We start from the raw sequence: 24,983 nt of genomic DNA on the forward strand, positions 1-24,983 counted from the left end.
GCGAGGAGAGAGAGAGGGAGAGGAGAGAGAGAGAGAGAGAGGAGAGAGAGAGAGAGGGAGATGAGAGAGAGGGAGATGAGAGAGAGAGGAGAGAGAGAGAGGAGAGAGAGAGGGAGAGGAGAGAGAGAGAGAGAGAGGAGAGAGAGAGAGAGAGGAGAGAGAGAGCGAGGAGAGAGAGAGGGAGAGGAGAGAGAGAGGGAGAGAGAGAGAGGGAGAGGAGAGAGAGAGAGGGAGAGGAGAGAGGGAGAGGAGAGAGAGAGAGGGAGAGGAGAGAGGGAGAGGAGAGAGAGAGCCTCCTCTGCTCCCGTGTCGTCGCTCGCTCAGACTCTCAGAGGAGGCTGCGATGGAGACAGGATGAAACTGACGGGCTGCTGTTCGGAGGAAAGTGCCCCTGGGGTGTCGTTACCTGGCGGCTTTCCGGGGTGTTTCATTACCAGAAGCATTTATCTGAGGAAAAAGGAGGAGTGTGTAACAATTTTGCCGATGCCTGAGGATTATGGACCATTACAATAACGACCGGCTGTGTGTGACGGTTTGGATAACTGCCCGTGTACTCTTTCTCCTCCTTCTTCTTCTTCTTCTTTTTCTTCTTCTTCTTCTTCTTCGTGGTCTTCTTTGTATTTACTGTAGCTTATTTTTTTTAATTTTTTTTCTCAACCGCAGTCACGTTGGACGTTTTCCCACAAAATGTTGAATTTAGCGCTCTCCAGACGTGAGGGATATTCGCGGCACGTCATGTTTGGGTCGCCGGACACGGAGGTGTAAGGCGAGCCGACCTGTGGACGGGCTTCGTTTCGCAGACAGTATGATACGATATTTTGACATAATAGTTATTTTTTGCGTTACGCTCTATTGCGCATGCCTGGTGGTAGATACGGAACGCTGCCCGACGCCACTTCGCTCCGTCCTGGCCGTGATGTAGGAGCAAACAAAAAAAAAAAAAAAGTGACGGGAGCGGAGGACTAAAATAATGCGTTGGCAAAGTGGCAGCGGCGTGTCGACAAAAGGATTTGACTTGAGATCCTTCGCGAAATAGATTGTGCCACAAACCGAAGAATGTCAGGGACACCACATGCAGACGCTGAAGGAGTAGTCTCCAAAGTACAAGTGAAAAAGGAGATCAAGACAATCGTGGAGAATTTGGAAACCATCCTGGGAGACCTCAAGGATGTTGCTAAAGAACTTAAAGAGGTAAATGAACAGGAAACCACACCATACATAAGAGCACTAGACTGCCAGGTGTAATGTCATTTCTGCTGGGTTGGTATGTGATCTATGTGTGAGAGGACATGGGAGGCTGATGTCCACCTCACTGGGGCCTGGAGAAAGGCTATGACACACAAGCATTCACACACACACACACACACACACACACACACGTATACACATGCACACCCCCCTGTCCACTAATGTATGTGATTATTATCTCCAACATGAGAGAGAGAGGGGGGAGGATGTGGGGTGTGAAATGACAGGACAGCTCCCTTGCCCAGACTCACAGGCTTCAATGAAAGTGATAAAAATGTAATCACAATTAATATTTAATGGACAAGTTGGTACAACCAGGAAGACGCGTTTGCATTGCATTTCATCATCTTAATGGTGACTGTTGTTTGGTGTGAATTACCTCCAGCCAAAAGCCAAATAACCGTGCAGTTCACTTTTCATCTCTCTCAATCTTCTGCTGGTGGTTCCCCTAATTTCTTTTATATCCTCATCTTTCTTTGTCTTGTCATTGTCTTTTACCACATGGCTGTATTTATCTCAGCCACTCATCTTTATTCTTGTCCCTATCTTGTTGCTTTTTTACTTGCTTCTCTCCACAGTGTCTTTGTTTAAATTGAAAACTCTCAGAGCTGTCTGTTTGGCCATTCAATCCTCAGTGATGCAGAGACAGGGGTGTTGAATTGGAGTCGGAGGGGGCGTCTTTGAAGGATTCAGGCATTATGTGAATTTTCAGTGTCTTTATTTACAGCAAGTTGTTCTCATAGAGCAGAGTGTACAGAGCAGAGACATATTCTTTCATTTTCTTTAAATCAGTGATTGCTCTAACGTCAGTCACTAAATCCCATGCCGCCTCCTCAGTTGTAATAACCTGCAGTCTTAGCTGCCGTTATGTTTACATTCCTCTACTGGCCATACACCAGACATCCGACCCCGCTGTGCAGAACCTTCCGCCCTAACATGACAGCCTGTCATTCTAATAAAACCCTATTGCGTACAGCCTCTGGTTCCTACATTATGGATGGGTAGTCGACGCAGCATCTGTCTCTTTCTGCATCTCTGCTCCCCTCATTCTTTTTCTGCAACTTGAGCTGAATTAGACTACTTTTGTGTCTTTCAGCAGTTTACAATGTCTCACAGCAGGCTTCAGAGATAAATGAGAACAAGAAAGCATTGTAGTCCGTCTTTTGTAATTTTTTTTGTGATGTGCCCTCTTTCTTTTTCTTTCTTTCTTTCATTCTATCTTTTTTATTTTGCTCGCAGGAAAATTGTGTAGAGGATCAGTTATTCTGACACCACACACACTAAACATATATCTCGAGGGGGTGTTACTATCAAAGCCAGTGTTTGGGGTATAATCCATTTGAAATGCAGTTATCTGTTATAACTCACAGACAGGGCTGGAACCGAGCCTGGCTCTGAGGGGTGACCCTGCCCAGATGCTTGGCACAGGCGCTGACGCTGCCTGGCCTACAACACAGGCTGCACACTGGGATACTGGTATTACCTCCTGTGTGTGTCCCAACAAATCATCCATTAAAAGACGGCATGGAGAGTTTAGCTCCATTGCCTCTTTTTGCCCTAGCCTTATATCTTTCTCTTTATCTCTCCCTCTCAGTCACTCTTTGTTTCTATTATTCCAAACCTCTCTCTCCTCATTTCTCCTTAAGCCACCGTTTGGACTGGCATTTCAAACCCTCAGATGATATCTGAGGTATTTTTTACAGTGGGCTAATGCACTGAGTACCCTGATATGAGTATAACTAATTCAGGAAATTAACATAATCACAATGTCATTATTCTAATTATTTTATGATTGCTTTCACAGGTAATTTCAAGTGTCTCATCTGTGATAATATGAACTTAGGTGTGTTCAGCTCAACTTGAATAAGCCTTTCTTTGGACTCACTGCTGGAGCCTCAAATAGTGAGGCAGCCAGTAATAAAATGTCCAACATCGCGCTTCAGTTCTGGGCATTGAAGCAATAATAACCGCGGGAAGAGAACCAGGAGGGAACTCGTCTCCAAAGGGAATGTTTTTGGAAAGACCTGGATGAAGAACATGGACATTTTTATCACTTGAATATCAGTTATTAGTTCCCAGCAGAGTTTAGCACCATATCTATTCTGTTTGTTGAACGGCCTTTTTAAAATGTAATCCCCATGGGAGGGGGATTTGGGGCTGGCTTTGAAGGCAGAGTGGTGGAGAAAAGCGCTGGAAGGGGTGCATACAGCCTCAGTCTGTGCCCAGCATGGCCTCATTCAATTCAAGGTGCTGTATTGCCTCCATATTTCTCAAGTCAAACTATTCAAAATGTTCCCAGATGAAGGGTCTACCTGTGGCAGATGCACCTGCCCTCTCTAGCACTCTCATTCTGGCAATGTCCTAATCTGTCCCCTTATTAGAGTTTAATCTTCAAAACACTGTCTGGTATTTTCAAAATGGTATTAATATGGTAGCCATTTTGGCATACTTGGGGTGAATAATAACAATCTTTCTGGAACTTGATTTACAATAACAACATGTGTCACTTCATGAGTGTAGAGATTGATCCTTCTCCACTGGAAGACTACTCAGTCCCTCGATGGCTGAGGGGGATGATGCAGCATCTAAACCTTATGGCTGTGAAGCATCTAAATCTGCTGGAAATATAACAGAAGAAGAAGTAGACTTTACCGAGAAAATACACTTCATTCATTCATTCAATTTTTAAGATGGACCCACAGTGTATTCTGGGAATAATATTTGTGTTTCTGGTTTTGGTGGATTCAGGCTTTTCATCTTTGCAAACACTTAGAGCAACTTGTTGTTTTGAGCCTTTCCACCAGCAAGGCGTTCAACAATGCTTGAATCTTGTAAGATCTTTAACAAAAAAGTCTAATCAAACAAAGATCGGTTCAGTTTTGCTACCATGATGTTGCTTTCTATCCCTCCCAGAAGCAACGTCACCTAATGAACATATTTATTCCAACCAGAGAGAAACATCCAAGAGATCGGATTAAGTGTTTACGTGGTTCTTAGGCCCTAATGTTTTCCTAGTGAACAGATTATCGAAGGTTTACACCACCAGATCAAACCGTATTAGATCAGTCTCCTCTGATATTGGTGATTACATGAGGCATTTTTATTCAGATTGGTCTTTTATTCTGAAAATTTGGCTCCATGTAAACGCAGCTAATGGGATAAGATTTGTGCAACTGCCCATTTGACAACATAATATGTTTGCGTATGTTTTTCTTTTACTCTTGTCGTGTGGCTGTCCTGTATGTTCAACATAAGCCAATATAAATATGTAAAAAGAAAACGTAATCCCACATTATACAGGCCCCTTTTGCAACATTTATGTGTACATGCAAGGGCACTGTCTTCGCACTACTGACATAAACGTTCTGGAGACTAACTATGACCATGGATGATTCCATACATAGTGCAAGTGCATGCTTTTAGAGAGGCTTTTGGCAATGTATGTCACTCTCAGCGGGTACAGTAAGAATATATGCACATCTCTAGGATATGTATCATGTGTATGTTTTATGTATTGTCATCTTCTGCTGCTGCGTCCTTACAACTATTTCCGGTATTGCTTGTTGCCTCTAGATTGCCAACAAACCAAACATTGGCTCCAACAGTTCAGGCTATGAAAAAGAAATTCTTCTTGGACGACGTAGGATCTAAATATATACTCTCAATTCCTGAGACAAAATCTTACCAATCAGAAATTTTGTGCCATTTTCTCTTTATTATATTCATTTTCTTTATAGTACCCCTTTATAATCATGATCTGCAGTCTACTATATTCATACATAATCTTACAGTTCAAGATTCCTTTCCAGAGCAATATTCACAGGGCTATGTTATAGTGTATTTCACAGTGCAGTCTCCTTCCTCCCCTAGCACACTGTACATTATTGCACCACTTCAACTGATAGAGTGTTTGCTCTTTCATATTGTGTTGAGAGTGGATTTCTGATGTGATCTTTTTGAAATACATTTATTTTTTTTCTTTGTCTTCCTTTCTTCCTGTCATACCACAGTTGCTCGCTTGAAATTAATTCATGCCATGATGAATTGTTTCCTGTGCTGTTGTTGAGATTTATGACACTTTTGTCAGCAGAAATGGATCTTCCCTCTCGTACAATTTCTGATCATCCATGTCGGGTTAGTTGTACTTGTTTTTCGGGATATTTTTTAAAGATTCTTATCAATCTTGACTTTCTCAATGTCAGCAAGCATTTGTGCTGATTTTCCCCAATAGGAGCCTGACAGTTTATTGATTTTCACATCTGCCTCCTTTTCTCTTTGTTATATCCCTGTTTTCTATATTTTGTATATCTTGAGGTTTTTAATGTTTTACATTCAATTCCAACTCTGTTTTTGTATCATAAATGATTAAATTTGTGTCTTGACTTATAGCACATGATTGGTATTGTTACTCCTCTCGGTTCAGATGGTGCATCATGGGATTGTTGTAGTATATCACTTAAGTCAAAGTCTGGCAGGCTCATGGGCGTTCCCATAAATTGTAGCAACATTTCTTTTCTCCCAGGAGTGGTTGTCCTGGAGATATCTCAGTCAATCTTGGATCTCATTCATCAATCTCTTATATCAAAGTGTATCTTCTTTAAATTTTATACAGTGAGGTTTTCAATTCATTAATTTAGAAGTTGACAAGATAAGGCATCAGCTCATTACATGAACTGTCTTTTTCTCCCTCCAATCTATATCATCATTCTTTTCCCAGTCACCAGTGTTATTGATATTTCATCCTCTTCTGCTCTTGTTAATTATTCCTGACCTCAGCTGTCACAGTGACCCTTTCTCTTCTTGTCACCAGGTTGTCCATGACATTGACACCCTGACTGGTGACCTGCAATTGGAGGAGGACGGAATGACGGACAGCTCTAAGACGGACACGCTCAACTCCAGCTCGAGCTCCACCACCACCACCACTGCTTCCAGCCTGGAGAAGATGAAGCTCTTCCCCGAGGACTGCATCTTCAAAATACCTGCAACCATCGCCCCGGCCCCCTTCAACCCTCCTGCAGTCCTGACTGTGCTCAAGAAACCCCACCCTCCCCTTCCGCCACCTAGACTCACCCCGCTGAGAGCCGAGGATCACAACATTAAGAATCTGCCTCATCCAACATTAGTGTTATCAGGGAATATATCCAAGGCCAGCGGGTCTCTAATGAGGAATGGCGGGGTTTTTCCACTGAAACCAAACAGGGATTTATTCTCCTCCACGCCGTGTTTCATTTCCAGCGACGGGGGGATCCCTGAGTCGGGCCTTGTTCCTACATTACCCAGACCCATGCCTCTTCTCCGCCATGAAAAGAACAAATGCCCCAAGGACCCTGGCAGGGAGTCCCGTGAGAGGGAGCGTGTCCGTTTCAGTGAGAAAGTCCAGTACCACGGCTACTGCCCCGACTGTGACCTCCAATACGATGTAGACGACACAGAACTGCACCTACAGGCTGAGCTTAATGACTTGAGGCTCAGCCCTGTGCATTGCTGCTCTTCCTCCTCCCCTCCTCTTCCTCATACGCTTCCTCATGAACTAATGTTGGAAAACGGCGGCCTCTCAGTCAGCCACAGTTTCCCGCCGACATCGAACACTCCTCCGCCTTTTGTGCCTCCTCACCCGCCTTCCCTCAAGCCCCAGAAAACAATCCTACGCAAATCAACAACTACCACGGTTTGACGCCGAACCCCTCACTCTGTCTTACTTAAACATTCTTGAATCATTCATAGTGTTTTCTAGTTTATGAGCGCTTTCTACTCCAGCTGAACTTTGGATTATCCAAACAGAGAGAGAGGAAGGGCTGGGAAATAGGAAACAAAAGGATGGATATAGTGAGTGGAACACAGAGAGAGGCATCGCCACGGGCGCTGAGGAGTACACAGAGAGATCAGGAAGAAGCGGTGAGTGTTTGTGCATGTATGAGTTTGTTTGTCAGGAAGAGAAAGGGAGGAAGAAAGAGTAATTGCATGTGTGCACTGACGCATATCTGTGAGTCTGCAAACAAGTTTATTTGTTTATGTGCTGTATATTCATATGTGTGTATATTTGTGGGTAGACACGTAGGCGTATGTGTGTAGAGTAGAGCGATGTTGTGAGCATTGAGTGAAAAATGTACAGGGACTTTAAAAATTTCACGAAAGACTGCTGACAACACTAAAACTAAATTGTATCTGTGTCTTTGTGGAAGCTCTTGGTACTAACGAGTCTCAAACTCAGGAAGTTCTTTCAGAGAGGGGCTCTAATTAATTCATGCCCTTCTGGATGAAACAAGAAAACCCGCTTCCCTTAGATTTCATCCAAAGCCCTAAAGTTCTTCCCATACACTAACACCTCCAGCTAACTCTCCACCACAGAGACATATGTATGAATAAAGGCTATAATAGGATAAAAGTCACTGCAGTGCAGACAGGTAGTGGCATCTACAGTATATACCTTCACACAAGCCTGCCTAGAAGAACAATTAGGGCTGAGAGACAGACCAGGGAGTCTATACTTCCTCTCCCCTCATCACCTCTTGTCTCTACAAGTCCCATTTTGCTGACATGTCAGACTGTGGGAGTGAAAGAGGGGAGAGAGTATGTGAGCAGAGTGACATGGTGGGCTGCTGAAGAGAGACAAGTCCTCGATGACAAAACTGCCATTTTGATTTGTGTCTACTGATAAATTCTAACTGCAAAATCTTGAATTTTATTTCACATATATCATGTTTTTAGACCCCCACTATCCCTCACTGTGATATCTGTGAGACTAGATGGACTGAAAGCTAATCAATTCTGCTCCTGAGCAGAGAGAATCAGGCAGAAAATATGTTGGGCTTTATTTCCATAAAGGACTGTAGATCAGCAGTAATATAATACCAGCTCAGTCTCTGAGCAATTGGTAGTCTCCACTTTATTAGCTTTTATTAAGAAGCATATGTAATAAAGCCTTGCCTAAGATACGTCTTAAAATCATTTTCAATCCGAGTGTCGAGGAATTTTGCGCGTGTCTCTGCCCACGTCTGTGTGTGTGTGCATAGGTGTGTGTGAAAGCACATGTCAGTTTGGCAGACTTGGGGAGACAGCATACCCTGGAGTTGGATGAGAATAGTAGCACCTTCCTCCTAGCGATGCCCTTAATTAGCCGGATTAGACTACTGGAGATAGCAGTACAGCCTCAGATAGCCTTTGTACCAACATAAGCCTTGGAGCCTGAACTTCTGCTGCACATATTTTTCCTGGTAAACAGAGAGAGAGGACAAGCTGACAAAGAGAAAGAGAGAGACAATTACGTGTGCTTAGGTGGCAGGATGTTATATGAGCGGTGCATTTCATATGTATCTCATATGTGCGTGTTTAGGATTGTAGGGGAGGTTAAAGCAAAATCGGGGTATGAAATAGCACACTGATGACTAAATCCAATGCATGACCTTGCTGGCCTCACAAATCTAAAATAAACGTCTGGATTAGGGATCAGTTGATATTCAGCCATGAGAAAAATGGATAAGAGTGAGAGAGTGGGGGCTAAGGACAAAGAGGGGGAGAGTGAATGTGTGGGTCTGAGAGAAAGAGAGGGAAACGAGAGCATGTGTGATGGAGAGAGGCAGAGAGAGAGACGGTGAAAGAAAGAAGACACAGTAATGCTGTGAAGGCCGCTGATGCTGTTTTGGCTGTATTGTGTTTGCTGCTATGCAGGAGTGTATGTGTACGCATGTTTGTCCCTAAGATGATTGCCCTCAGTGTAGAACATTCACTGTATTTACCTTTTGTTAATGGATCGTAATGAGTCTGGCAGTAGCATGCTCACACACACAGGCACACACACATACACACAGATACATATTCAGGCTGAACGAGCAGTGTGCTACAGAATGGAGTACTGCCAGTATCATCAATAGATGCAGCTCATATGGGATTTTGCTACTGTAGCACTGCCTATCTAATGCATTAATCAATGAATAGAGGAAATTGACACGGTGGACTGGGACATGCTTTCTCCGTGTTTGCGTTTCTTTTTTCTTTTTGACCCTTACTATGGATGGATGGATACGATGTATAAATAAAGTTAAACACATAATCCCCGTTTCATTAGCATTAACACCAGTGTCCTCTTGGTAACCAGTGTTTTTGAGTTTTTATTTAAGTTTTGAATCAAAAGTGTTTGCTCTTCACTGCTTTTCTGCGCCAAGTTAAATCTGCTTTTTTAAATATATTGAAATATATTTTGTTAAGCAGTCACAACATCACTGAGGCAAACTGACCTTGTGGCACAGGCTACAACTCGGAGATGAGGAGCAGAGCTGTTACACCAAACTGATGTTTGTTCACTTTCCGAGCTATTCACCAAATTTCTCTTTTCCAACTCACAGTAGCGATTTATTACCTTTGACCTTTACCTTCACCGTTCCTCAATTTACCTTAAGAAATATAGGATAAACATATTTTGCTAAAAAGCACTTTTTGAAGTTAATTGAATGGGCTCTATGTGAGGGGATCATAACGTGACGCTTAATCAAAACCTTCCCCATCTCTCTCGGTTGTCTAAACAAGCCTGTGGATGATTTGTTGAAGTAGTTCAATGCTGCTGGATTGTGGATTTCTTTGTGAAGGACTCAGGTTGGATTTTCTGTGACAGCAGGATGTGACATTCACAAATAACTCGTCTCAGTGCCTCTCTCTACCGCTAACAGAAAGCAACAGTAACTAACGTTAGTTTAAGAGTTCTCAAATGTGAAATATTTTCCGAACACTAACAGCTGTACAAGCAATTTGCCAAAATAAAAGAAAAGGAGTTGTAAATCAGAAAGATAATCTCTTGCCAGACGGCCCAGACACTATATCCCTATTTGTAGGGATGCATGTTAAATATCAGACCTATGAATTAGCGGCTATTTATCGGTATCAGTGAAATTCTTGCCGATAAATAGCACCAAATAATATGAAGCCAAATTGCATTCATTGACTTTACAAGAGAATACAGTAGGTAGCTGTTTAAACCCTGAAAGTTGTTTCATGATCCACCAATAAACACAGACGAAGAAGAAGAAGAAGAAGAAGAAGAAGAAAAGGAAGAGCCAAACATTTTGTCATCAGTGTTGACACTTTTTGCAGTTTCACTGGAAGACAACATGATAGCAATGTGCAAAACATGTTCCACAATGGTTCAGAGAGGAGGGAAAATTTTATTAGAGCTATGGAATATTAAAACATCAATCTTTGCTCAATACGTCGGGCCTTTCTTCCACTCAGGCATGAATAACTACAGGTTATGGACCTCTTTTTAAAATACAAAATGGGAAATTATTGAAGTTATCGGTTTAGGCTGAAAAAAATCCATATCATGCACCCCAACATATTTCGACGCTCAGTCAGTCTGCACTCAAAAGTATTGAGGTTTGCTACTCAGGCTTAATGTCAAGTCATAGCCTCCCACTATCCCATATCTCCTATGCTCTCTTACTATGCTGTCAAAATGTATTTTAAAATATTTATTAAAGTCATTATTTTACATGAATCCGTTTAAATATTTACCCGCTACCTCAGGTTTGTGGAGAGTGTGAAGTGATGGAAAGACATAAATATTCATGCATTAAAGTTCATTGTGGGAGAAACAGTTTTGACATTTGTGTGGACTCATCGTTCATTGTTTAATACATACGTCCATGACTTATTATCAGATTGTCCTCGTAACACAGAAACCACTGCTCCTCTGACCATGAGTGTAGGAGTTCTTCACTGTTTTTGTAAATGGCTATCTGAGCTCCAGTGCTCCAGGCTCGGGGATGAAGTTGTAATGGGCAGGGAGGAGGTGGATCTTCACCGCCTCCATCATGAGTCAGGACTGACTCAACTGTACTGACCTACTCCCTACAGCTCACAGCTCCATAGCCCACCTCTCTCTCTCTCTCTCTCTCACTCACTCTGTCTTCATTTCTTTCTTCCTCTCCCCTTGGATGATGCTTCACTCCCACTCGGCAGCAGCTGTATGCATAACAATCTCTCCGTGCACATGTATCTCTATATACATGTGGGTGGGGTATCTATTATTAAAACATATCTGACACTTTGTACAGCAGACTCATTTGGCAGGATGTCCATTTGTATGTTTGATCAAAAAGTTCCTCCAACTGTTTCTTTCCTGAGCTGCAGCAGCCTGCTGCCTTCCTTCGCTTCTTACCTTTGAATTAAAAATGATAAAATCGTTGCCTGCTTGTTATGCATCTGCTAATGACAGTGTACAGTAGCTCCTCCATTAAATGGTTTTGTGTAACATACGTCACTAGTGCGACACCTCATTTTATTCAGGTTAATAAGTAGACTTGCTGCCTCCATAATAGATTAGAATCTCATAGCGCTGACTGGTTAGATTGTATTTGTAAAGGTAAACCTGTTACTCTGATAACACAATTGTCATATGTGTGCTTATAGTACTTCTACTGGCTGTATTGCCTTCATCCCGCTTTCCAACCTGGCAAGTGCACAGTGTGCAATAAAACCCAATAAATGTGTCAGAGTGAGACACACATTTTGCCAGTGAATATTAATTAGCTGTTGTTTCTCTGTCTGATTGTTGGTGGTGATAGTCTGCCAAGAGACACAGTTGTCTATTTGCATGCATCATTTACTTTGATTTTTGCTCCCCTCAATCGGCCGCATTTCATCATGATCACTCAAAATGAAAACGTTATGAGGAAAGCATTAAATAAAATGAAAACCCAAATAACTGGAGCTGCTTGCCAGAGGCATTACATCCATAATGGAGATACTGTATGCAAAGTTCATTATGATACAAAATAGACATGACCTAAATTGCCAAACTTCAGAGCATTCATAAGTAAATCTGGTGCATATTGGGCATGGATACTGGCTTGTCTTGGTGTCTTTATCTGTGACTCAGACAAAGTCATGATGTGGGAAAATGAGTGGGCATGTGTGTCCTGGTTGAAAAAGTGTGTGCACACTCATACATCCATTTTAACATTAAGGGAATACACATGCATGTGTTTAAAGGTGTACAGGATTGGAAAAAGGCACGCATGAGTACACGTAGCTATGAGGGCTTGAGATGGCTCAGTGCAACTTAGAAAGCAATGGGGGCGAAGCAAACTTAATCAGAAGATTTCACGCTGCTTTGGAGATTGTTAAAAGTAAGAGGCATCAGCTGCACCTTATGCAGGGAAGGTGCACAATATCTCAACAACAGGATCAGATTTGTAAGAGCCAAGATGACCCAGATGGGGCCCTCTGCTCATTGAACCACTTGAGGAAGACACTCTGTAAAAAATTGCAGCTATTTAAGGAGAGCGACAGAGCTAGGCAATTGTCTTTTCCACAAAAGGGAACCCTCTTTAATCCATGGAGGGAAATGTGCTAGGCAGCTCGGTCCTTTTAACTTTGATGACTTTGTGTATGAGCATCTGGGTGTTTGTGTGTGGGCAGTGATACCTTGGTGTATTTTCATTTTGCTCTGTGTGAAGCAACTGTTACTGCTGTGACTGCTGTGTCAAGTGACTCTCCTCTGTGCAGTCAGATATTCACGCTAATGTGTTTCCTCTTTTTCCTCTGCAGGGCCCATTGAGACACTTGAGATACGAGTGGAAGAGATGCTTGTTTCGTACACTGATCGACCCCGGTTGATCAGCAAGCCTGAGTCGAGGCCAAGCATCAACTTTTTTTTTTTCTACATAAAGCGCTAATGGCTCTCAACCACCAGGAGACGAGCTCATCCAAATTTATACTTTGACTTCTGAGCACTGAACGACCTCCAGGCACAGCTGTGCCAGCGCAATGTTACTGTGAAACTGGGGGGTGATGAAGGGCAGCCACTGTATGTGCATGCATACAGATATGTACAGATGATTTATAGTTGTGGAGGTGATATTTTTGTTACATAGAAATAGTAAGTTTAGAATGCTGCTGAAACCCTATCATCAAAAAGTGAAGAGGCAAGTTTAGTTGAAGAGGAACACGATGGGGTGAAATGATGTCAGCCAGTATTTGATTGATGTCTTTATAGACTTTTGCTCTGTGCATACTCAGATGGAAATCAATAGCTCCACTCAACCGATGGAATTAGCCTTTTAAGAATTGTAATTGTTTGTGTCTGGAGAGCCCGACAGGTCTGCCTGCGAGCAAAATGCTGCTCTGCTGGACTGCAGATAAGGAGAAAAATTATATTATGTCAGTATGCACAATCACAGTGTATTTTTTTTGGGAAAGACTAATGGTTTGAAATGAATGATGATGTCGTCACTGATCTGTGTCCAGACATTAAGTTCATTGTATATCAAAATCTATGTGCTCAACTGGTGCCATGCAAGCTGTGTTTTTTTGTTTTTTTCACGATGACATGCAGAGATGGAGTTAAGTGACGTAGCTACAGCTTTAAAGGATCCTTGAAGAAGTAATAATTTGCATCAAATTTTCTTTGTATACAAATATACATGTACATGTTTGATATCTATATATTTCAGGCATTTTTCTACAGAGACTTTAACATTTAAAGAGATGATATTTTTGATATTGTGTTAGATGACTGAGAGGCATTTTGATGAAAGCTGACATTCCCTCGAGGTACGTGTTTTTCAGCAGGGCATAGGCGGATGATGAGTTATTTATATATAGCAACAGGATGGTGTTTGTATGGATGGACAACAAGTGCTCAGTATTACCGCTTCAAGAAACTTTACAGAATGAGCTGAAGAAAATGTAAAGTGGAGAAGATGAAAGGCGTAAAACCAAATACCTAGTTGTGCTTTATCAGACGGGAGGCATGGGGCTGAATGAATGCATGACTGACTCTTCACTTTGTCCTGCCATCACTGTGTTTTTCTATGCATTTCTGTGGAGAGGCTGTCTGTTGGTGGGTCCAACATGCAGGGTGCTCTGCTCTCCTAGAGTTAAGAAGTATTCCCTCTCATTTCCTCACAAGATGTCCATCAGGTTGTTTCTGCAGCCACTATAAATCTGAAAAATCTCCTGGGATTTACCACATTGCTTAGACCAGGGGTCAGCAACCTTTATTACCAAAAGAGCCTTCTTGCCAAAAAAAATCTGACTGGAGCCGCAAAACATATTTGAGCCTTAGTAACACAGCCTAAAAAGTCTAAATTAGCCTATCAAGATTAATCAAATAGCATTCATTAATGTTTTCACACCCATGTGGCTACTCTGCACTGGGTTATTTAGGCTTATATGGTACTTGAACTTTGCATTTTCAGTACGATAATACCAATTATTGGTGCATCTATGAAAATATGAAACTAGCCTACAATAAAGAGAACTGAACTTTTTTGTTACTTTTATTGGGGGATAACCAACAAAAAACAAAAGTGGACACAACTTTGCTTGTGGAAATGAATAAAATAAAAAAGTAGCTTTAAAAAATAAAATAAAATTATAGGGGCAGCCAAGCTTTAAAAAAGTAACACTCAAAAGAACAAAGGCTAGTTTCAGTTTAATTTTGAATGAGATAATCCTCTTCTTTTTTTATCCTCGGCCACATACAGCAATCAACCCTTGGGGCTGAGCATAAAACTAAGCGATATCAGCTCAGGGGTCATTAAATTCCTAGCATGGACACAGGATGTAGGGGTGCTGAGGGGCCTGCAGCACCCCCTAAAACAAGGCATTATAAAAAACCTTCAATTAATTGTCCACATGATATAAAAACACGAAGCTTAATATAACTTGACAGTTCTCTTGTTAATCAGTCAAGTGGATGAACTACACTGCAGACTGGAGGTCTGCATCAGACACAATGTTTTTTACACAAGGAAGGAAATAACTTCATGTATAACATTTGCCAAAGACCCAAATAATTTAGGATTTGTCACAGACAGTGTTTCACACAGTTAAAGTTTCCCCTAACTCAACAGCACGCAAAATTAAGAGATTTTATAATGGAGGCTGGGGAATTTCTATTCTTCATCTCCTTGCTATTCTAGACTGCAGTTGCTGTGTTGGCGTCCAAGTCTGCTTTAATGCAAAACATTTTCAAATTGTTGTAAATTCTTCTTAATAAATATTAGATATAAAGTTATCCTGGCCATTGAAATTAATACAAAAAGCACGACTGTCGCACACGTTTACTACAACTTCATCATAGACTGACCTCTCAGCCCCCTGCAACTGTGACTGACTTCCAGCATCCCAGGTTAATTGACAAAATCACAACTTGCTAGAACAGATGCTATTCTGTGTGTAGGCTGTTTTTACACATGTCGAATGTCAGAATCACTGGAGGCCTGCAACAATGATAATGTTAAAAAATAGCCATTATTTATTTCCTTGTAATTTTTTGTCAAAGCTACAGCGAGCCGCTGCAGGTTGCTGACCCCCGCCTTAGGCCAATGATTCATTGGTAATTAAAGAATAATAATATCAAAGTTTATTTATATAAAACCCAACAAATTGCTTTACCAGGAAACATTTAAACTAAAGAAACAGAGAATAAAAAGGTAGAATGTTAATATCTATAGGTGAACACATTTTCATTTGGCGCAATTAAAGGGTGAGAAATGTCCAAAAATCTTTGATACACACAGCCTCTCTTCACATCCAGACCGGAGGCGCCACACATGTAAACTCCACCTCTTTGTTCTCACTGGACACAGAGACTGAATTCATGAACAAACTCTGGATCAATCAAGAATCAGTTTTAAAGATAATTGGAATGTCTCAAAAAGCTGTCAGTGGTATTTTGTTGTGTGTGTCCTCAAACTGTTGGAAAATAACTTGTGAGAAGTAAACACTTTACACTTGATATCACTGTGTCAGTGTATATTTCATAGGCTGAAGAAGTATAAAAAGTGTTAATATTCATGTCTGTATTCTGTATTATAGACTGTGCTCTCATCATCACTGTGAACTGGGAGACAAATAGAGGAAATTAAACCGACTGTAGGAGTATCACACTTCATCAACGTTACCATAAAGCAGTGTGAGCAAACTTCTCAGAGAGAAAAATACATGAGATGGCATCGGAAGCTGCGACAGTTAATTGAAGATTAGTGTGACTAAAGACCATCGGCTGTCATCGGCAGAAGATACTCTCATGAATTCTTAGTGGCTTGTCATGGTCATACAACGCATTATAGCGCAGGCAAAAAGCCAGAAGCTCAATGCCTTAGAAATAAAGGACGGGGTTACAATGATAGTTAGTTTGTAACGTCACACAACATGCTTGACTCACCGACTGACTCCAAAGTAAAATGGCAGAAGAAGCGGTTGTCCTGGGCAACTGTTTGTAGCATAATGAATGTAAAGAAAGTCACTGAAGTAGAAAACAGCATTACTATTGGCATTCTTGTCAATGTCAAATGTAGCCAATGCAGTATAAACAGACACTAAGCCCATATATTATATAATGGATGTACCTTAATCCTGTACAAACCTTCAGGCCACCATAGATCCACTCGAACACTCCACTCAAAAGCTATTATACAAAATACTTCAGCGTATGATACATATAGAAAACCTGTAAGGTTAAAGCAGAGCTATTTTTGCCATCCAACACATCCCAATATATAAGTACATTGGTTTTACTGGACCCTAAGTATGCACTGTGCAGCTGTATCAGAGGGAAAATGTGAAATAAAAATACAAATATAAACCAAAAAAACATCAGAACAGACTGTATCAGTAATACTTGAAATATTAAAGAGAAAAAAAGCATCAGGACAGCAGACAAAAGATGCAACTGATTAATTATTAAGAAGGCTCCAAAGAATATATTTGCATCATTCTGTACTTGTTGAAGGTCTTTTCTGTGGTGAAGGCTTGAGTGCAACATTTACAAACATATTAGTCGTACCAAATATGATCCACATTTTTATTAGACCAGATTTAACATTTTAATGCATTTAATCATATTTTATGTTCATGTCTGTGTGTGTTCTGTGTCTCACCTGGCTGCCAGACAGAATTTCCCTTGGGGACAATGAAGTAATACAACACTTAAAAGACCATGTCTGCTGTCTACTAGTAATATTTAAAGTAAATGTTGCTGCTGTATGTACAGTTAGTGAAATTATGAATGAAGGACAAAGTATTTTTACTTTGAAGTATGTCGATCTTTTAGGGTTGCAGCTAACTAGAGCCTGACTTATATTAAATTTTGAGAACTGATACCGATACAAAATTCCGGTACTGATATATCAGCCGAAAAAGACTATTTTTTTGTTCTCTCCCTCAAGCACTTGTGACAAAGACATGTAATGAAGGCATGGTGTTTTACAGTTTGACAAGAAACTATGTTGTTTGAAACCTTACTGGGAATTTAATCATTATAAATTACTCTACATTCCCAAGAATCTTTTTCTACATTATAATCTCTAAAACGAAGTTTTGATTATGGCACATATCAAACAACATTTACACTGATACAGATATACAGTATCTGTGAGAGGCCAATATCGGCAGATAAGCTCAGCTAACCAATACATTGGTCGAGCTCTACAGCAAATGGTGTCCTTTGCTCTGGGGGCACCGGGGACATGTCCCCTCCATGGCTGATTTTGACCCCCTCACTTTTAATGACTTTACTTTCCTAGGATTGAATAACCTGTGGCTTTAAGCTTAGAATGAGTCATGTTATGTTGCTGTAAATGCACTTTTTGTGGTTTTATCACGTATTGAAGCCTAATGGATAGAATGAGTCATGATTGGTTGAACTTGACTGACTTGATGACTTAATGAATTCTTGTAAACCCTTTATGTAATTTCAGCTCCTCACCCTCTTGATGCGCCGATGCAAGATTTTTCTCATAGTTATTATCTACTCTGGCCTCATACCGATCCCCACCATTACATTGTCTACCATTGCATATGTTGAAGACCATTGAAAAAATGTTTTTTCATCTGAGTTCTTATGTCCCCACCGCTTTTTAACACAATGTGACACCTTTGTCTACAGCTAAAAGTTATTTTCATAATAAGTCATTTGGTGTATAAAATGTCTCCCTTCATTACAAAAATATCCACTTCACAATCACATAAGACAAATAAAAGCTCATTTAAGAGGCTTGAACCAGAGAATATTAATTTTCTGTCAATCAAGTAATCGATTATCCTTTCAGCTCTACAAGTACTGCTCAAGTAAAACATGTATTATTTATTATTATGTTGTGTTCTTAAATGAGTTTTAAAACTTTTATAATGACCTTTTATAATTGAACATTTGGGAACAAACAAACCATACAACATCTCATAGAGGAAAGAGAGGGAGATCTCAGCCCTCTTATAGCAGGTGCAGATAATCAGAGGAAGTTACTTCAGGTGCGGCTCATTCACCTGACACTCAGGATACAGGAACAGGTAAAAACACAAGGAATCACAAACAGAGTGGGAGGTGTCGTCACAGTTGTGTTGTTCTTCATATATAGAAATAATACAAAACAGAGCAAACAATAACCAACCTTGATGAAAATGAATAAAATAAAATAAATCATAATAAATTAATAAGCTTATACATCAAAAATAGGATAAAGAAGGCTTATATCTTAATTACTAGGCGCAGGAAATAACAACACAGAGGGGAGTAGTAAAGACAGTAAAGGTCCAAATTACGGACCATAAATCAAAACAGCAAGAAATGATAAATGTCCACACTTATCTTTCTTGTAGTCTTGCTGGAATTCACCCAAAAGTAAAATTATATTAAATATGCCAAGAGGGATGAGTTCAGATCATCCATATAAAAATGAATGTGAGCGAGGATTAAATGTCGTTAACCTTTAGTGATGATCAATTTTTAAGATCTCACAAAATCTTTGGGACCTTGAATGAGTTTTATCACTTGGAAATGAAGTCAGTGGTGCATAGAGCAGTGAATGTTGAGCAGATTTTAAAATGACAGAAGCAGAGACAGAATCATCTTCACAATATTCATAATATTATTTTCAGTTATTAATAATATATATATATATGTCTTATAGTCCACATGTTTGTCAGAGGGAGCACCCATGGTCCATCCATGCAGGTGCAGCAGCAGCTGGTATCAGCTGGACCAAATTCCACCTTTCCAAGGGCAAAGACGGGGTGCGCTTGTTTTGATCTACTGCTCATCCCTGATGGGGAACACATACGTTTAACCACGGCGGAGGGAGAGCTGTAACACTGACCCCGCCCAGTCAAGCTGCCCGCGTACATTCCCACACGCGTTCCCCCTTGTCGGTCACGTGACAGGGACGAACGGGGAGAAAAAAAGAGAGAAAGGAGGAAGAGATAAAGGAAAAAATAAACAACGGGAAGACTATTTGCCTGAGAGGAGGTGTCGCCGTTATCCGCAGGTAATAAAGAGCTAGCTTGCTAGCATGATACTGTCTTAAACTTATCAGCTGTAAGTGCTAGCTAGCGCTCAGCTGAAAATGCTGACGCTGGATGCCCATTTGTATTCACCAAAGTGGCTCAGTGCGTTAAGCTAGTTAGTTAGTTGGCGCAGAGACTTTCCGTCAGACATCAGACATATTTGTGGTTTTGTCTCTCTGTTACGGAAACTGTTAATGTAGCCCGAGGTGAATAAAGTGTTGACGCGTCAACAGCTTGTGACCAAACCACACTGAGCAGTCGGAGACTGAATCATTCGCACAAATAGGATTAGCTGGCAGTGGTGGAAAAAACAAACAGCCAATGTGTAACACGTTAGTCTGAAACAAACTGGACGTCGACTTCTCATGTAGCTGGTGTCTTCGGCAGCATCTACAGCTGTGTTTGTGGTTGCTGGGTGTAACTGGAGTGAAAATGAGTGTGTAACTTTTGTCTTTGCCAGCCAGGAAAAACAAAAACACAGAGGAAGATGGGAGAGGTGTTAAGTTGTTGGCTCCAGATGTGATGGGTGGACACAGAGGTGGATGTCATCTGGATATGAGATAAACACGTAAGTAAAAACATACTTTTAAAGGGGCGCTATGTAACTTTTTATTTAATATTCTTGTACTCACCCCACCAAAACTGCACATAAAAAGGTAAACGCATGTCTTTCAAGTACATCTAGACACTCATGTACAGGAGGTTTAAGACTTGATCTGTAAACACCTCACGATATCGGATAAAAAGGGCCGAGCAAAGGCACCAACCAAGCTCCAAGCTAGGATTTAATTGGCCTTAAACTCCTGTATTCTGAGCTTGGCCTTTGCTCTTGCAAACTGCCAAAGTTTATGTGTTGAGTTTATTTGAAGCATTTTGTCCAATCAGGTTGCACTAAAAACAACAAAAAATGTCAAAGTTTCAACACGGACAAATGAATTGTACTAAGTAAGGCGATGTGAAGTTACGCCGGTGTACTATATGTTCTTTAACTTGTACTTTCATGCTTCCTTGTCAACATTATAATTGGATTAGTTGTTGTTTACACAGAGGGAAGGTCTGAGCCCTAGTTCACAGCTGAACATGTGATTACACACAGTTTCTCCCTGTTGTTGTGTAAGTGAGCTTTATAGGTTGACCTACATTTGCAGTCGACCAAGTCCACGCAATATCTCTTATATTTGAAACTTTTTCACTTTGCTGAGTCTACACACAAGGTTTTGTCTGCACACTTGTGCTGTGACAGGTAAAATTAAAGTGTTTGAACAGGATGGCTCAGTGGGGAGGAGACAAGAGAGTGTAGGTTGAAGTCCGGTTGGCAAGGATCTGCCTCTCTAAAGTGTCCGGGAGTTTAACAATTAATCTCCTTTTATAACAGAACAAGAGCAAATACACTACTGAAGCATAGCCATAACAGTTGAGTTAGCTCATACAGTCTTGTAGCATAGGCAGCGAAGGGTCTGTGGGTTTTCTTTCAGCAAACACCAATTAGAAAAGCTTTAAGCAGAAAGCACGACTAATAAACAAAATCTACTGATGAAATCATTTACTGGGAGGAAAAGCTGCAGACTCTTTTGGTATCCTTGAAAATAAACTAATCCATTTAACCTTCAGATGTCCTTTTTACAATGTCGTTTAGGCAAACAGAATCTACTGAGGAAAGAAGATGAAGCTGAACGAACGCAGCGTGGCGCACTACGCCACCTGTGACTCACCGCCAGACAAGACAGGCTTCCTGTTCAAAAAGGGTGAGCGCAACACGGCTTATCACCGGCGCTGGTTTGTCCTGAAGGGTAACATGCTCTTCTACTTTGAGGAGCGTGACAGCCGGGAGCCCATCGGTGTCATCGTCCTTGAAGGGTGCACAGTGGAGCTGTGTGAGTCAGCCGAGGAGTTCGCCTTTGCCATCAAATTTGAAGTTGCCAAAGCGCGGGTGTACAAGATGGCTGCTGAGAACCAAGCAGCCATGGAGTCATGGGTGAAGGCGTTGTCAAGGGCCAGCTTTGACTACATGAGGCTGGTGGTGAAGGAGCTGGAGAGGCAGTTGGAGGAGATCCAGGAGGCTGCAGGAGGTGGCTGTGGAGGTGGAGGCCTGCAGGGCAGGCCCAAGTCCTCCAGGAGAAACCAGGTGGCACGGTGCAGGTCTGGAGCATCATCTTCTTCATCATCTTCATCTTCCTTATCATCATCATCATCAAGTGCCCCTCCCATGTCAATCCAGTACTCTGCCCAGAGGAGCCTCCAGGATGAGGTGCAGCTCATCCCTGAGTCTTCTAAGGAGAATGGCGTCACATGGAGTAAACCACCAGTTGCCTTGGCGAACGGCTTTGCCGAGGTAGCCCCTTCCTGCGTGGCCTGGGAAGGCTGCACAGACTCTGGGAATAACACTGTGATTGGTTGTGGGGCTGATGGAGTGAGGGCTCCACCAGTGCCACCCAGGAGAAGAGGAGCATCTCTGGAAAGCCCCGTCTCTCCTGGCACTGGCTGCTTCTCCAAACTCCATGACTGGTACGGCAGAGAGGTGGAGGAGCTGAGAGTGCAGTGGCTGCAGAGCCAGTAAATTAATGCACGCAGATCATCTAATTTTCCACAGTTTTATCATTCCTTCTTCCACATTCTGCCGTGTTACACCCTTCTGAACCCAACAGAAGAGAACTAAGACTTATTTGCAAATTGCAGTCTTATCACCAATCAAAAGAAGACATGACAAATTGAGATTGATTCCAGATCTTGTCTGGCACAGGGGGATCAATCTGTCTTAAACATCAACACTATCACCATTGTACAATCCAAGATTTTTTTTACACCCAAAATATGCTCTTTTCCACAGTTTACTGAGTGTCATTTGCCAAGGACAATAGCAAAGAGTTTAGCCTTGTTGTAGAAAGAAATATGCTGTTCTGTTATCGCGGTATATGACCAGTGTGTGCTTCCACATTTACTTTTGCAATGTTTTTGGGTCAGTTTTCTTTAAAGTTGCCAGGACTTGGATCTAAAAACAATGTTTTTCAATAGTTATTTACATGCAAACTACCAAAAGAAACCAACAAATATTTAATAATGAAGTCGTTTTATGATGAGGGAACAGCCCAGGATGGTGAGGAGGTTCTTTTATATGCAAATGAATTAAAGAAGGCCACACACATTTTTATATTCACCAGGACGGAACGGCTCCAGTTTCCTGGACTTTAAACCACTTTAACGTCACTTTAAAATGTTGATTTGTAGAAAAACAAAGGAGATTTCACGGGATTAAAAGTGGTGCCGTGTGAGGAAACCTAGTCCAGATTTTCCTCCATACTCCCAGCGGGGTACATCTAGCCCCAGAGGCCTTGTAGTTGCTAAGGTCAGAGCATCCTCTCTCTCGAGCCACTGGGGACTGTAGTGGGAGCCGGATGTCTGGCTCAGAGCAACACACTGGTATTTTTAGCCCCTGTTAGCCAGCGGCCAGATGATGCTTTGTCATAAGAATGCTTGTCATTTAGTTCTCTTTTTGACTCTTGTATTTCATGAAAGGAGATTTTTCATCTTTGAACTTACAGGATTTTACTCTTTTCATATTATTTCATATCAAATCGTCTTAATTTGATCACACTGTTGGTTTGTTTGTTACAGCTGATTAACCTGAACGTTACTGAATGAATGTAACTGTTAGAGGCCTATACTGTCTGTGAACATCTAACCTCATGGTTTGTAGATAAATATGTACTATTCCATGTTGGAAATTAACACCAGCAGTCTGTAAAATGGGCCATTTACATTTTTGTTTTATATGTGCCTTATGTTATCGTTATAACAGCGATGGGAGGGTTTGACTTTTCTTCTTTTTTGACTCTAGTGCTCTTATTCTTTGTTTGTTGCAAAGGTTCATCTGGGTGCAATCTCTTTTTGACAATGGCTTCGTTCATTCAGTCGGCATCAATGCACAGCACTATCATTGCTGTTATATACTTGGCTTGTACAGAAACAACAATGTGGGACGGCGTGACGTGTTTTTTTTTTTTTTTCTCCAAGCTGCAGCATTGAGGCGATATGCTTTTGACACGTATTATCAAAAATGATTGTTGTCTTGCCAATTTTATTAACTCCAGAAGAGCATTTCTGTATTTACAGAAGACAATATTCAGTTTTTGTTGTTTTTTTTCACAATGATATTAAAATTAATTTGTGAATGTTACATATTAACCATGTAAATGATAATGGTATCAATCTTGATTCAGGAGTGCCAAATGTTGAAAGCAATCTAAATGCGCAATAATCTTTTTTTTCCAATTTGACTGATGATTGTAGTACAATTTTCAATGTCTTGGTACACAAAATAAGTATTATTTTAAATAACCAATAATATTTAACACATTGTCCTGATATAATACTCTGAAAAGATGTTTGTTAACGAAGCATTGGACCACTCAATAAAAAAGTGTTCATACGTCATTTGTGTAGTTACATTTTCTGAGTACACTATGGGGGCACTATGTAGTTTTGGAGAAGAAATTCAAACTCAGAATTTTAATATTTACAGATATATACATTTTTTCCATAAGTGAATAAACAAGCTGTTCTCAAAGGAAAATAAGGTCTTCAAAACACTGTTTGAAGCTAGAAAGGTGGCAGGGTCCGCCAAATATAAACAAAGTGAAACAGTATGAAGCTGTGTTGTCCTTTTAAGGTCAGTTTGTATATTCAGTTTAATCAGTCATGAGGACAAAGAGAGTTTGTCTATTTAGTTTTTTTAGGCATAAAAAAAAATCAGTCAAAGAAGATCTTTATCTTCTGATTAAATATTCTTCCCCAAAACTACATAGTGCACCTTTAAGGTGAACAGGTAAGAAATAATAAAGTTACAGTTTGGCCAGTTGAGATTTTCTCCCTTTTATTTTTATTCTTGGACTACAGTAAGACGGACCCCCCACATTCATTCATGGTCTGGGCTGGCCTCATAAAACCACACACACATTCTTAGTGCTATTCAGCCTGTCTCTCAACAGGTGTCACTGTGCAGCAACATTAAACAGTAGTCTCAAACCTCTGACTGTAGACTAATCAATACTCTACACCAGTAGGGACAAGTACATGTGATTAATCCTCTGGAGACAGAGAACAGCAGGACATTGAGTCTCCAGAGCAGAAAAAAATAATGTCCTAATGTAGGAGAAAATGAGAGAGAAAATTATCTTTCTAATCTGAATTCATTGTGTTATGCTTCATCAGTTTAAAAAATACTGCAAAAAGTGTTTAGCCAGGTCATATGACACCTTACAAATGATTGTTAAAGCCGTGACAGACATCCACAGATTAAAAACTAAATGTAAAGTATCTGAAAATACTCCTGCATGGAGCCTGGACAGTCTCTGCATACCGTTCTTGACCATGGAGCTGCTGACAGCAGAGAGTAGGGAAGCTACTTCCTGTCTGGTAATTTCAACATAAAAGCACATTTTTAAAAACTGAAT

At 40.9% G+C, this 24,983-nt stretch overlaps 2 protein-coding genes across 2 annotated transcripts; both read left to right on the forward strand.

Moving 5' to 3' along the window:
• The first annotated feature begins 1,056 nt into the window (after positions 1-1,056).
• prr16 (proline rich 16) lies at positions 1,057-6,925 on the forward strand. Its single transcript, XM_073465475.1, has 2 exons — positions 1,057-1,191; positions 6,059-6,925. Exons 1-2 carry the CDS (start codon positions 1,057-1,059, stop codon positions 6,923-6,925), a joined length of 1,002 nt encoding a protein of 333 aa, XP_073321576.1.
• Positions 6,926-19,449: 12,524 nt separating this feature from the next.
• pheta1 (PH domain containing endocytic trafficking adaptor 1) lies at positions 19,450-23,964 on the forward strand. Its single transcript, XM_073467045.1, has 3 exons — positions 19,450-19,514; positions 19,994-20,101; positions 21,170-23,964. Exon 3 carries the CDS (start codon positions 21,197-21,199, stop codon positions 22,088-22,090), a length of 894 nt encoding a protein of 297 aa, XP_073323146.1. The 5' UTR covers positions 19,450-19,514; positions 19,994-20,101; positions 21,170-21,196; the 3' UTR covers positions 22,091-23,964.
• The last annotated feature ends 1,019 nt before the right edge of the window (positions 23,965-24,983 follow it).

Source organism: Pagrus major, chromosome 5 (assembly GCF_040436345.1).
Source record: "Pagrus major chromosome 5, Pma_NU_1.0".
NCBI classification, from domain to species: domain Eukaryota; kingdom Metazoa; phylum Chordata; class Actinopteri; order Spariformes; family Sparidae; genus Pagrus; species Pagrus major.

Bases quoted from the DNA above. Each gene is read 5' to 3' on its own strand.
- prr16 (XM_073465475.1), top strand. From the start codon at position 1,057: ATGTCAGGGACACCACATGCAGACGCTGAAGGAGTAGTCTCCAAAGTA. The intron at 1,192-6,058 runs GTAAATGAACAG...TCTTGTCACCAG, and splicing joins TTGCTAAAGAACTTAAAGAG to GTTGTCCATGACATTGACAC.
- pheta1 (XM_073467045.1), top strand. From the start codon at position 21,197: ATGAAGCTGAACGAACGCAGCGTGGCGCACTACGCCACCTGTGACTCA.